The sequence below is a fragment of the Ornithodoros turicata genome, chromosome 1 (assembly GCF_037126465.1).
Source record: "Ornithodoros turicata isolate Travis chromosome 1, ASM3712646v1, whole genome shotgun sequence".
NCBI lineage: Eukaryota > Metazoa > Arthropoda > Arachnida > Ixodida > Argasidae > Ornithodoros > Ornithodoros turicata.
The window spans coordinates 2,525,688-2,539,786 of NC_088201.1; the positions used below are offsets into that span (position 1 = coordinate 2,525,688).

General features: G+C 46.8%; 1 protein-coding gene across 12 annotated transcripts in view; it reads left to right on the forward strand.

Annotated features, from left to right (window-relative positions):
• Positions 1-14,099, forward strand: part of LOC135377295 (complexin-like) — a 495,185-nt gene that overhangs the window by 394,600 nt on the left and 86,486 nt on the right. The window contains exon 1 of one of the 12 annotated variants that reach the window (XM_064609624.1): positions 1,058-1,159. The exons of the other annotated variants lie outside the window; for them this stretch is intronic. Within the exon in view, the coding sequence (XP_064465694.1) occupies positions 1,147-1,159 (13 nt within the window). The 5' untranslated portion in view covers positions 1,058-1,146. Of the gene's footprint in view, positions 1-1,057; positions 1,160-14,099 lie in introns of those variants that run through there. 12 annotated transcript variants of the gene reach the window in all.

The window sequence follows — 14,099 nt, forward strand, 5'->3', positions numbered from 1 at the left end:
ACTTTTAAGTCTATTCAATACATACTTTTCAAGACTTAGTGTTCTACTCAGTTACTGTTTCGTGAGTATCTTGTACAAGCATCTGTACGCCGCTCACAGCTATAGTTGTTTCGCAGCGCTAACGCGGAATTTAAAAAAAATGACGCTTATACGGACGTCATCATCAGATATAAAACGGAGCGCTGTCCGAGTCCTACTTTTAAATGTGGATAATGTTTCTGTAACCATAAACGGCTCTGTCTGTAACATTCGGAGAGCGGCCCCCTTGTGGCTCTTGCAAGCACTATCTTAGGAACGTATGTGCCAGGATTCCAAGAATTTTCTGAGTTCACGTGCCCAGGTCCTGGCATTGTCAACGTTTTTAGAGTTTCCCGTTTTCAGTACATGATCAACCACTCCCATTTTCTTACACTCCTTTCCACATTTAAGATAGAACCTCGTTTCGTATCTGATGATGACGCCCGTACAAGCATCGAAACGTCAAAACTTGCAATGCTTTGTTTTTTGAAGCCAGTGTGCGTACTCTATAAATACAACGTTATGTCTACGCACTTTTGTTCTGTGTTCAACAAATTGATAAGAAAATATGCTGTACCAGCAAACTAAAATTTGTTCCACTTTCGCGCAGTGGAGACGTTTCGTATACAACAATAACGTATTCAATTTTTATATCCGTGTTTACCAAGCTCAGGCTTTTTATTCGATGGATTTCGTCCACCAGCTCGCCTGCCTCTATGCTATTTTATCAGCCAAGTTATAGACTATACTTGCCAGTAGGGCTACGAACACTTTGGTGAGGAAGCATGATATGTACAACTGCTTCACTTCTCAATGTGAATTAGCAAAACAATGATGTTGACCAGGACCTGATCGGATGGGTCCCACCGATGGTACACATGGAGATGACCACTGAAAGCGATACCTTGAAGCAGCCTGAGGCGAACGCTATACCGAGCGAACGCTATACCGACGGCATCGAGCGGCGCCATTGATACGGGAGGGCGAGGGTGGCGCGCCGAGCTCAAACCTCGAGCAGCCGCAGTACGGATTCTGTGCGGCGCATCGTCGACACGTCGAATGGCTCGTGGAGCCTTTGTCGTGCAATCACAGTGGCTATAGCAGCGAGCTGTAAAGCAAGAAATCAGCATGGACTTCGTAGGTAAGGAACTGCGCTTAGCTCCGCCGCACTAGTTCCTTGCCTTTCTCTAGTGTTTCATTTCTTTGGCGCTTGCCTTGGCCTTCTTTCTGTCGGCATGACTGTAGTGGGCGCTGAATAAAAGGCATTTTGTCTTGAACGGCTCGCTTTCTTTTGCGTCCTAGTAGTGGGGGTTTTTTGTCTAGTGGCGTGCATTCCTTGGTTCTTGCTTCTCTTGGTCGTTAGGCCTAGCTCAGGACGGCTTTCACTCATCGTAGAGCTCGCCTCTAGGGCTGCCGGAATGATCGCTTTTTGTTGAGGGGAATGCCGTGCACGTGGCCTCCTGGCTGTTCTCCACCCGACCGTCTGACCTCACCATGGATGTGGTGGAAACGCCAGGAGGGTTTGTGTTCGTCGCGTACAGTGCGATTCAGGTAAGTGAGCGAAGGACCGTCCCTGTGCACCGAGCCATGCAATATCTAGAGTACGCTCTCTCTCTGGTCTAGAACGGCAATCTGGCCACTGTGGTATCATAGAGGGACTTGCAATGTCACTGTGGTGTACGCTTCCTCACTAGTATTTCTCAACTTTCGCCGCAACTGTTTCCAACACAGTGCAGTGACATTTTCACTGAGTCTGCACACACTGTCTTGAGTACGAAACTATGCGGAAACACAAACGCGCACAACGACAACAAGCGTTGTCGTTGTCGGCTGCGAAACCTCATTTCTGCAAACCTTGATCGTCTTGGTGCGTCTTGTTCGGACGTGCTTTCCTTTCTCGGCTTTCGGAGTTTCTAGCGGTGTAATGGGGACAGTGTAGACGTTGCCAAGGTCGAAACAGCGCAGAAGCCGATCAAAAATGGCGCTCGGGGACCCGGGATATCGATCGCGACGGAGTGTTTCCTGCGGTGAACGCGGTGCGCCGCCACAGTCGTGGCGCGCGTGCTCGTCTGCCTAGTCTTCGCTCGCTTTATCTAGCTTTTTATCTCTGTCTGCCAGGAAAGCGTCCGATCTGATAGGTCGCGTTGTTATCGCGTTTTTGCACTGCCGCAGTGAAACGCCTAGGTTTAATGCGAACGGAAGTGGTATATTGCAGTATTTCGAGGTGGGGGTATGTTAGCCTGTAAAGAGGGGGGGGGGGGGGGGGGGAATGCGTTTAGCAACCTGGAAGATCTGGGGCACAATACTGAACTGTACATACCGTTCGTTATTGTTATTAGAGAGTTTTAGTACATAGTACGCTATTGCCTTTGCGTACGTAAGGGATGGCGTTGATGCTTCTACTCCCTTAGAAATGAACTTCACCGCATAGCACGCTCCTAGCCAACCATCACCTTGAATGATAGCGCTACCTGCCCTGATTTGTTGAAAACGGGAGGCGTACGCCTTTTTTTTTTGTGACAATTATGAACAGCATAAGTGTCACAAAATAGGCGTACGCCTCCCGTTTTCAATAAATCAGGGCAGATAACGATATCATTCGAGATGATTGTTGGCTAGAAGCGTGCTATGCGGTGAAGTTCATTTTTAAGAGTGTACTCACGCCCATAACAGAAAGAGAGCTTCGCACGATGCTCTCACGCACGATGTACTAAAACTCTCTATTAATGGGTTCTGGTGCAGTGTTTTATCCAGAACCCTCCCTCCCCTACACCGCCCTAACACCCCCCCCCCCCTCCCATCTGCAGGAGACCCCCTAAAATTTTGCGAGATTCCGCAATGCTCTCTTTATACTTTGCGCGTGCGCAGAACCACCACGCTATCCCTTACGTACGCAAAGGCGATAGCGTGCGATGCACTAAAACTCTCTATTGTTTTAAGTTGACGCTCTCCAAACGGTGTCACGTGGGAAGCGTAGGCCGGGATTTCAAAGAAGCTTCACGATTGGCCGTCGTGCAGGAGCTCGTGGCGAATCATAGGAAAGTGATGCATTTATCCCGCGGAATGGAATAACGAAATGTTGAGCATCGTGCCCCTGTTGCGAGTGGAATAGGCGATGTATACGAGAGAAGAAAAAAACATGACGAGTGAACGTACACAAAAAGGGAATGAACTTGTTGGAACCTTTGGAACTTGAGAAAGGCGATGCTTTGCACACGACACTTTAGGAGTCATTTGGACATCCATCCAGGAGCTCTGTAAAAACTCAACTTGACGCTCTGCGCCGAATGATACACTCCTTTGACGACAGACTCTTTTTCTTCTACAAGAAAAGGCACTCGTTGACGTTTCCTTTTGTGTCGCGGACTCTACTCGACACGTGCATATTTTTCAAACGCATTTCTGCCACTTAACAGGTCTATACGCGGAAAAGCTCCAGGATCCCTTTCTCAAAGTTGACGAGGGAACACATACAAATTCTCTTCTTGAAAGCTGTCTTATCCTTCTCAAGGAATATCCAAACGTCACCTTCGACAGTAATCGTTTTTGCGAGGCAGCGTCTCCTTCTTTTTTTGGGAGTGTGCCGTTTCATCATTAGTAAGTGTCCTCATAGCAGGCCATCACACCCTTCAATTGCCTTATTGTTGAGTGCCTTCATAGCGAGCCTGGGAGGTCTCTTGCCCCTCAGGGCCTCACTGGTGAGTGGGCTCATAGCAGGCCTCACACCCTTCAAAGGCATTATCAGCGAGTGCACTCATAAGAATCCTCATACCCGCCTCGTGACTGCGCTCATGGTAGGCGGCGAGGCCTCATCGCCACTAACCTTCTCCTCATGGGCGTGAGATGAGCGAAGGGCACTCTTGAGGCCCGTCATGTGTGAGTTCGCCCAGCTTTACGCATTGGCGGATCCAGGGGATTTCCCTCTCTTCCGACAAAGAAACCGCTCCCCAAACTGAGCGTCTGGATCCGCCCCTGGCTATGCATTTCACAGCCGTTGCCTCTTCTCCGGATTTCAGGTATTATCTCAGTTCTAAAAAAATGACGACAAACCTCTCTCAACACCCCTTTCTTGATGAAAGTCACTGAAAAGGGTAGCCAGCTGTAGGACTCGAACCCACATCTTCTGGATTACCGGTCCCGGGCTCTCTCAATTGAGCTAAGCTAACACACCTCCCCAGCGACTTCCAAGGGCGCGTCATCTGAAGGGACAAACCAGCCACTCTCTCTCTCTCTCTCATCCTCCTTTCACTCTTACATTTTTCTCACTCATTCACACATTCATACGACAGGATCGACGCAAGCGGCAACTGTTGAACATGAGAGAACTGCGCTGCAATGTTCTGAGGCTGAAACAACATAGAAAGGACAAATAACATACAAAGCCTCAAATTGCCTAAGAAATTTGACTTGCCTGAAATTGACCCTTTCTTGACTTAAATGATCACATACAGATGTCTTGACAGATGAGACGGCCGCTCGAAGAGAGTATGTGAACTTGGAGATGACTGTTAATCTTGATTGGTGCGGAAGACGTCGTTTTGAGACTAGAAAATTGCCGGAGGTCGTCGTGGCGCTTCTGAAAGAGCTAGCGGTCGGCGGCCTCACAGAGGTGGCCAACCTCACAACTAAAGTTGTCGGGGTGTCCTGGACCGACTTCTAAGTGAACTGTCTGACTGCGCCCGAGATCAGCACAGCCAGCATTGGGGTTCGAACCCAGTCTCGCCGTGACATGGCTAACTACTCAGCCACGCGAGCTGCAGTCATGAAGGGACCACTGTCCAATCGGATTGCTATGGAGATGAGCTGTCGTCAGCTTTATCTGACCTGCAAAGCGGTTCTGACGATGGAACGGCCACGCGTCACGACTATCGCAGTGGGTCCTGGGCCGACTTCACAGGGAACCGTGCCGACATTTGTCGCGTCTGAGGAAAACTCGGGGAAAACACCAAGACAGCAAATACGGATCCGAACCCGGGTCACTTTCCAGTCTCGACATGGAATGCCATTATCGTGGCCATCAGGCAGTGTTGTACGTATAGCGACGTTACTAGTAGCGGCGCTACCGTATCCGTTACTTTTTTCGGTAGCGGAGTAGTGACCTATCATCAAACCTCCACTCTGCCTGCCTTCGATCAAGCTGCCCGATATCACAACTCATTCTGGGAAGACCGGGCAAATAGCCGAAAGGAGGGCACAGAGGCCGTTATCTTACAAAGAGGATGTGTCCTCCACGTGTTCCCTATTTTGGATGAACCTTCTTGAAGATTTGGTGCATTGTCGGAGTTGTCTGCAAACTGACGTCACTCCATTCTGGAGCCGTCCTCGCTAGCTATGAGTCATGACATTCCACCACGTGCGCTCAGGTGCTTGACTGACGTCAGGTGCGTGACTGACGTCACTCCATTCTGGAGCCGTCCTCGCTAGCTATGAGTCATGACATTCCACCACGTGCGCTCAGGTGCTTGACAGTTGCCATTTCTTGTCCGCTGCAATGGAGGGACCATGGCCTGCTACAGTACACAACAGTAGCGTGGTGTTCAGATGTCTACTATGCGCCTCGGTGGGAAAGCTTTATCTGTGCGTCAAGGAAGTCAACGTCCAATTTGAAAAAGCACACCATGGTATGTTTACTAACTTCTCCTTCCGGGCAATCAGAGTTCTTTTTGTGACAAAGCTGCTGAGCCTTTTATCGGTAGACTTGCTTTGTGCTTTATTTGCTTTAGAGGAAGAGAAAAAGATATGCAGGATATCGAGTAGGCTTTAGTAAGTCTGTAAAAAAAACGGTTTTCAAAATTTTAGCCTTCAGGCAACCTACGTGTAGCCTCCATTGGACGTCGATTTATTATTTTAAGACGTTTGAAGTACGTCATCAACGATACTGTTTGTTTCTTTCCTAAAAAGTAGCGCACGAAGTATCGCGTTACTTTTTACGGGTAACGGTAGCGGTATTCCGCTACTTTTAGGTACGTGTAACGATATCGGGATTTCGTTACTTTTTGCTCAGGTAGCGCGTATCGGTATTGCGCTACCTTTTTCGGGTAGCTGGTACAACACTGCCATCAGGCCACGGGAGCTTGTCCGACCAGCAGACCATCCCTCCAAAGCACATCAACGCCCTCTGACGCCCTCCCTCGCTTCTAATGCGCACAATTTCAGTTTCGGTTTCTCATTTCCATACCAAAATTAGGGGAGCGATATTTCAACGCACGTGCGCGTTTCACGATTTTTTGAAACCTAGAAATGTTTTGTCGAATGTTGTGTCCCATTCTGCTATCTCACTTTTGCTCGAAAGAATTCTCGCGACCTGTTAGTGAAAACAGCCTATTTTCCGGTGTAGAAAAAGCAGTGGCGCGCGATATAAACCGGGAAATTTTCCAGGAAGTTCATATATAAGAAAATGCGCCTTCGTCCAGCTGCTTGACATAGGCGTTTAAGTGCCATTCACAAGTACCAAGGGAAAGACAGAGAGTATATGGAACGGCTTGCCGTCGAGGTGACTCATTTGAGAGGGCTGACGTTGGAGACGACGTATAAAGGGAGTGAGTGCGCTGTTAGAAAAATTTAAACCTTTTACGGTATAAACGGCTTGTCCCAGGGCGCATATCCTTTTGAGGTATAAACAATATACCTCCTTCGAGGTATAGTAACTTTATTCCTCCCTGAAGGTATATTATTTGCTCCTCAGGGTGTAAACATGTATGCACAGCTAAAGGTATACAAGACGCCGAAGGTATAAACGTAAGAAGGAAGTGCCTTATTATACCCTCAGCTGCCGTGGAACGTATATAACCTTGGCGATATATAGCTTCCACACGGTTTAAACGGGGTATACACGGTGACATAATAAGGCATAAACATGGTAGTTTAGCCCTGATTTATACGTTCGTTATACCTGTTTTCTTCAAATAGTGATAGGTGAAGCATGCAACAGCAGAGCCGCCACACCAACATGCACCAAGCATGGATGGAAAAGTGAACCCGTTCTTATGACATGCTCGATGACCTTCTTTCTTTGGTAACCGTTTCGCCGCTATGTAAATCCCCGTCGTTAGTATGACAATTCGCTTATCCGACAATGGCATATGTACTGCGTTATTATGACCCTCAGACTAGACCCAAGGAGAGGGCGCGTTCTTCGGGCAAAAAAGGGGGGATTTCGGCAGAGGTGGGAGCGACGCAGAGGACAACAAGTGCTCTGGGGTGACTCCTGATGTTGTTGACCTCGGGATTACCCGTAGCGCTTTTCGAACTGCCAAAGCGCTAAACAGGACACACAGTGCTTTCCGAGTGCATACTGCAGTGACATACTGTGTCTGCACAGAATAATAACGCTGCGGATGGGGTACCTCATGGTAAGCAGTGTTGTACGTAGCGCCGCTACTAGTAACGGCGCTACCGTATCCGTTACTTTTTTCGGTAGCGGAGTAGAGATCGCGCTACTTTTTTAAACGGGTAACGAAAGAAGTACTTCCGCTACAAATTTGCGGTAGCGCAATCTTTGAGCGCTACCCCTACTTTCCGAGCTGGGGTTCGCGACAACTCGACTTCGACCTATCATCAAACCTCCACTCTGCCTGCCTTCGATCAAGCTGCCCGATATCACAACTCATTCTGGAAAGACCGGGCAAATAGCCGAAAGGAGGGCACAGAGGCCGTTATCTTACAAGGAGGATGTGTCATCCACGTGTTCCCTGTTTGGGATGAACCTTCTTGAAGATTTGGTGCGTTGTCGGAGTTGTCTGCAAACTGACGTCACTCCATTCTGGAGTCGTCCTCGCTAGCTATGAGTCATGACATTCCACATGACATTGCACCACGTGCGCTCAGGTGCTTGACAGTTGCCTTCTTGTCCGCTGCAATGGAGGGACCATGGCCTGCTACTGTACGAAACAGTAGCGTGGTGTTCAGATGTCTACTATGCGCCTCGGTGGGAAAGCTTTATCTGTGCGTCAAGGAAGTCAACGTCCAATTTGAAAAAGCACACCATGGTATGTTTACTAACTTCTCGTTCCGGGCAATCCGAGTTCTTTTTGTGACAAAGCTGCTGAGCCTTTTATCGGTAGACTTGCTTTGTGCTTTATTTGCTTTAGAGGAAGAGAAAAAGATATGCAGGATACCGAGTAGGCTTTAGTAAATCTGTAAAAAAAAAAAACGATTTTCAAAATTTTAGCCTTCAGGCAACCTACGTGTTACCTCCATTGGACGTCGATTTATTATTTTGAGATATTGCTTTATTTTATTATTTTAAGACGTCATCAACGATACTGTTTGTTCCTTTCCTAAAAAGTAGCGCATGAAGTATCGCGTTACTTTTTACGGGTAACGGTAGCGGTATTCCGCTACTTTTAGGTACGTGTAACGATATCGGGATTTCGTTACTTTTTGCTCAGGTAGCGCGTATCGGTATTGCGCTACCTTTTTCGGGTAGCGGGTACAACACTGATGGTAAGTCAGGCAATAATAGTAATACTTTGTACTATAATACTATTGCTGTAAGACTTTTTCAGTCTTTGTATTATAATACACAAAAATGAAGTATTACACGTTATAGTATAATACTCTAGAAGGTGTCACTGCGAAAGAGGCAAGCGAAGCACTAAGGGGGGGGGGGGGGGGGAGGTATATGTTTATTCACACAAAAGGAGATGTCAGCCAGGCAAGTGCCGGCTTGCTACTCCATAAAAAAGGGTTGCACTGTTATTCTTTGAGCAATAGAAGAACATTGATAACGAGTGCGCACTTGATGCTGCCATTGTCAATTTAGAAAACGTGATCACTGATAATTGCTCCAAGCAGATGGTAGCGGGCGTTTTCAGAAAATAGATTACCATAACCATAGGTAGGTTTTTGTTGTGCGTAGCTATCTGTGCGCGTTTCTCGTTAATGTGACAACTGGCTTGATGACCAAAATCCACGGGAACGGTGGATGCAGGTGTCAGGATCTTGGTGTCTGATGGTCCTTGTGAAATTTTCTGATGGTGAAGGGCGGAATTGTTTACCGGACTCAAGTGGTCACCAGACGGCGATCGGCGATGATGGAATGTGCTTCTCAACTGTGATGCCGGCGCGGCAGCAAAGGCAGGTCGTCGTCGTCGTCCACGAGTGGCGCCGCAGATGCACAAAATGGCCTCCCAGAGAAGTTCGTCAAACGCATAATTCGAGCGACAGTAGGAATTCGTCTCTCGTTTCTTTGCCCCTTTAGGTCGGCTTTATATTCTGATGCACTTAATGTATCTTTACGGTTAAATAATAAATGTCAGCAATATCAATAGAGGGTTTTAGTACATCGTACGCAAAGGCAATAGCGTACGTAACAGATAGCGTTGGTGATTCTGCGCACTACGCGGAGCTCTCTTTCTGTTATGGGCGTGCGCAGAACCATCAACGCTATCCCTTACGTACGCAAAGGCGATAGCGTACGATGTACTCAAATTCTCTAGTAAACAAGCAAGAAAGCATCACAAGTCGTCCACAATCCTCCCAAACTGTTCCACATTCTAGACTCTTGCTGCTGTTCGGAACGCTGGCACACCTTACGTGTGAACCTACTGTAATAACTATAACTACCGTTCGGAACCTTCTGCCCTGCAGGTACTGTTTATGGTTCTTTGCAGAAGATGACGTACTTGAGTAACTCGGACCATGCAGCCAAATTACTGGCTTCCGTTCCTATAGGTTCGAAACCGTGCAACTTTAGGATGACATTCACGTGTCAGTCATTTCTTGCCCTCTGATTAAGTATGTTGTAAGTTAAGATGCGCTGCGCACGAGCGTGGCATATTAATTACAAAATATGCACGCCCAACGCTCTCGTTTAAACGGAGCACACTCCCAACGAGGTATCTGCGACAGTGATGAACCAATGGGACTCCCAATCATGTCTGCGGGGACGGCTTGTATAGGAGGTCTATATGGAGCGCTCCAGGATGATGACGGTTTTTACATGAGTTACGTCTCAGAAAACACACCTAACGCTTGGCTAATCAAGACGTATATATCTCTCAGTCGCCACCATGTAAATCGGAGGGACCGAAGCGAAAAAGCAATCTCCGGAGCGCCCACATGCTTACTCTTGCTCGGCCTCACAAGGTTCGGAAGTTACGACCATGCTTCGTTGGAGTGTATCTGAGCGGCGAAGCGAGTGCATCTGAAACGACCAGCGGAACACACTTTCGGTGTTTAAAGAATGCCGGAAATATTTTTTCAACTCCGTGCTAGCGCCGCGAAGCAACTGTGGCTACGAGCGGCGTACAGACGTGGACATATGGAGAGAGGAAGGTTAGTATGCTTCCTGGGCCTACTTCAGGGGGAACTATCTGCTGACATTCGTCTGGAATGTCTGCCGGAAAACCCTTAGGGAAAACTTGAGACAGCACAACCGGTGCGGGTATTCGAACCCGCGTAAAGCCTCCCACCCGGTCTCGGCGTGGAAATCGATCATCCTATAACTACTGTGCCACAGAGCTGGTGAGACACGGAAAAGGTCCCGTACAGTGCACACGTGCTTGGCTATATCTTGGATCTTGCTGGCTTCCATCATTCAGGTGGGCACCGCTTTACTTTATTGCGTGGGCCCGGTTGAAGAACACTCACGAGGTCACTTTCCCTCATCAAGTCCAGAACTATCCTATGTCTTATTATCCATGTCGACACTGGTTCAGTGGAGTAAATCAGTGATTCTAGCAGAGGTGTTGGATGGCCCTGTTCATCACTTCTTCCATGAGGTCTCCTCTCTGATCTGTCTATTTTGCTGCAATGAAGCAGGATATGTTCAATAGTTCCTTTGACGTCGCAAGAGCTGCACCAGGCATCTTCACTTCGAAGGATAGAGGACGTCTCTTGTCTTGGTACTTTCAGTGCACAATGTCATTCTTCTCTATAGTAAAGCTTATCGTGACGCAGAGGGTTGCAGCCGTTTTCATTGGTGTTCTTGATTCGGGGTGAAAGCGCCACACATGACGATTGATGGCATTCCGCGCTTGAGTGTTACTTGGCATGGCGGGCAGTGTGGTTCATTTCGAGATATGCCCTAGTGTGAACTTTGACATTTAGTTCTTTTATGAAGTTATGCTACTGGCTCACTTTGTCGATTGATCGCTTTTGTGGTCAGTAGTACTACAGGGGTTGCGGTCATTTCAGCGTCTCTTGACCCAATCACTTGTGCCCAATCTGTTTGTATATAAGGTTGGGATGCAGAAAGCTGCGGAACTAGAAAAGTGCAACTGAAAACTGTTCTGGAAATTCTGTTGGACCGTCTCAATATAGCCTATAAATTTTGTGTTCAAAAACCACAGAACTTCTATTGCCAGAGCTATTGACATATTATTGACAGATATTTAAAATTGGCCACAGCGTACCTCTTGGAATTCTGTTGAGCTCCTGTTGTGTGAAAGTATATGGATTTTTTTTATTAAACCTTCATTGGAAAAGCAACACGTGGCCATCACTATATGGGCACACGTGTAATTTGCCAGTGCTTTCAGGACGTCCACCGTAGGCCACTTCTGAGCACGCAGCATGTGCAGTTAGAAAGGTATATGCAGCAGTGGGTGTACCGATGGAGCAAACAGATAACATATTGCTTGTCTTGCGAACTTCCGCAAATTCGAAAGTCCTGCTTGCCTCTGAGTCAGAATGAAGGGTGAGGTACACGTCTCAGCTTAATTCGATTACGCATACAACCAACATTGAAGTGAGGAATTGCTTGGAGTACTAACTCGCCACCAAGGCAACGTCTGTGATAACTGCTTTTGGTTTGGAGGTCCATCGAAAGTCAAATGTGCGCAGTCAGATGGCTATTTATATCAATGTGAATCTGCTTGGCAAATTTTACAGTAAAAGAACGGATGAACATGTAAAGGATCGACGCCGCAAGCAACGAAAAATACTTTTTATCTCAATAACAATATTGAGACAAAAGTTGTTTAGATGATTGCAGTAACATGATCCGCTTGATGATGTATCTGATTAATGAATTAATTGGTAAGGCGTTCTTATTGGTCCGCAGTCCTCTTAAAATGCATGGGAGCGTCAAAAAATCGAAAAGCATTTTTGTTTTGATTTTGATTTTTTAATTTCAAAATTGATTTTAATAACCCTATTAATTAATTAAGCGGATCATGTCGCCTCGGTCATCTACCCTGCACACTGTGCTATTGATATTTTTGGTTGCTTGCGGCGTCGATCCTTGTCCACCCGTACTTTTACTGTAAAATTCACTTTGATACTAATACATCTCTCAGGAAATGCTGCTGCTGCAGCATATGCTTTCTAACTGCATATGCTACGTGCTCAAAGGTGGACGTCCCGAAAGTACTGGCAAATTAAGTTATAGCGAATGGCACTGAGGATTTTCCTTGATGATCCTACACGTGTACCCATAGTGATGGCAACGTGTTGCTTTTCAACGCAGGTTTAATAATACTAATAATAATTTTTAAAAAACTATACACTTTCACACAGCAGGAGCTCAACAGAATTCCAAGAGGCACGCGTGACCAATTTTCAACACCTGTCAATAATATGTCAATAGCTCCCGCAATAGGAATTCTGGGGTTTTTCCACACCAAGTTTATAGGCTATATTGAGGCACTTCAACAGAATTTCCGTAACAATTTTCATGAGATCTTTAACAGTGTTGATCAACAAAAGCAATAGCAACTCTGCAATAGAGTCTCGTGTTGTGCAATAAAATTTATATTGAGTTCTTTTCGAGCTAACACAATCCACATTGATATTCTGTTGAGTTTCCGTCGACTCAAAAGGGACTCAACCAGATGTTCAAGAAATTCAAATCTTGTTTTCGTAAGGTTCCAGTAGGTTTGTTTATTGATCCGTCTGTGAATATTTGGAGTGCTTCACGGTCGGTGTTCTTCTAGGTATAGTCTTCGGCTCGCTTCCGGGCTTTTTCCCTGATGCCTGGAATTGTCCTTCTATAGAATGTGCATAGTCTATCAAGTAGCTCAGTGGCTTCCGATCACGTTGTGGGCTCTCGGAATTTATTTAAAGCAGTATAGCGTTGCTTCTTCTTGAGTCGGCCAAGGAGAGCCGTTCCTGGTTTCCCCAATCTAGTGATTTGTTGGAGTATAGCGAAGAAGCAGCGCTTCCGCATACGTCACTACGTTTCTCGTGCTCAGGGGCGTTTTTCAGTTCCCTCAGGTGAACCCTTTCTTGCAGTGTCTGTGATGGCTCACCGAGCTTGGCGTTTGGGTATTGCCGTAAGTGAGAGCGTATTGTGCACTGTGGACAGCCCGAAGCAGCTATAGGGCTTGCTAGTCTCCGTGTAAAGTTTAGTGAGGAGCGCAATTTCATGTCTTTCGTTTACGGTACAAAGAATATTCCATCTCTCTTGCTGTCCCTAAGAATTTGGTTGCTCGAACCCCCTTTGAGGGGTTATTCCCCGCCTGTGCTCCGAGACAACCCAAGAGCACTGGAGGTCCAGTGGAGAAAATAGTCCGCAAATTGATAGTTACGAACGCATTTTTGTTAACGCCAATATTTTACGTGTGTTTTCGCAACAGTTGGAAGCGTCATGCTCTCGCCAGTCACGGATGACGTCGTTAGATTTGTGGCTCCAGTTGACGTGTCTCCCAGTACAAGTTGTTCGTGCTCACTCGGTAGTGGTTGTCCGCGTACTCATCCCAAGGTTGCCAGTTCGAACGCAGGCGAGGACGACAACTCAGTAGTTGCGACTTGCACCACGTCGGTCGTAATTGTGTCCTAAGCCAGAGTCGTATCTATTCTGTCTCGTCATTGGGCATTAAAAAGAAACATTTCTTTTTTACGTACACTCGTTCCTCGTTGCTATATTCCATTTTTAAAAGCTTTTCCCCGCTATCATCCTTTTGAAACGCCGCTGAAAGCAGCATGGTCTCGGCACTGAGACAAGATCGACAAAGGAAAGCCACCGGTGGGAAGGAACAAACGAAGATTGAAACCCTGATGATTCAGCTCTTTGCAAACTGTATCATGAAAAGGAAAAGAGATGTTGTCTGTACCCGGCCTCTTGTAAACTACTATTCTTCCCTGTGCATTCTGATACTCTCAAGGAATATTTGCCTCGGAGTAAGCCGAATTTGTTT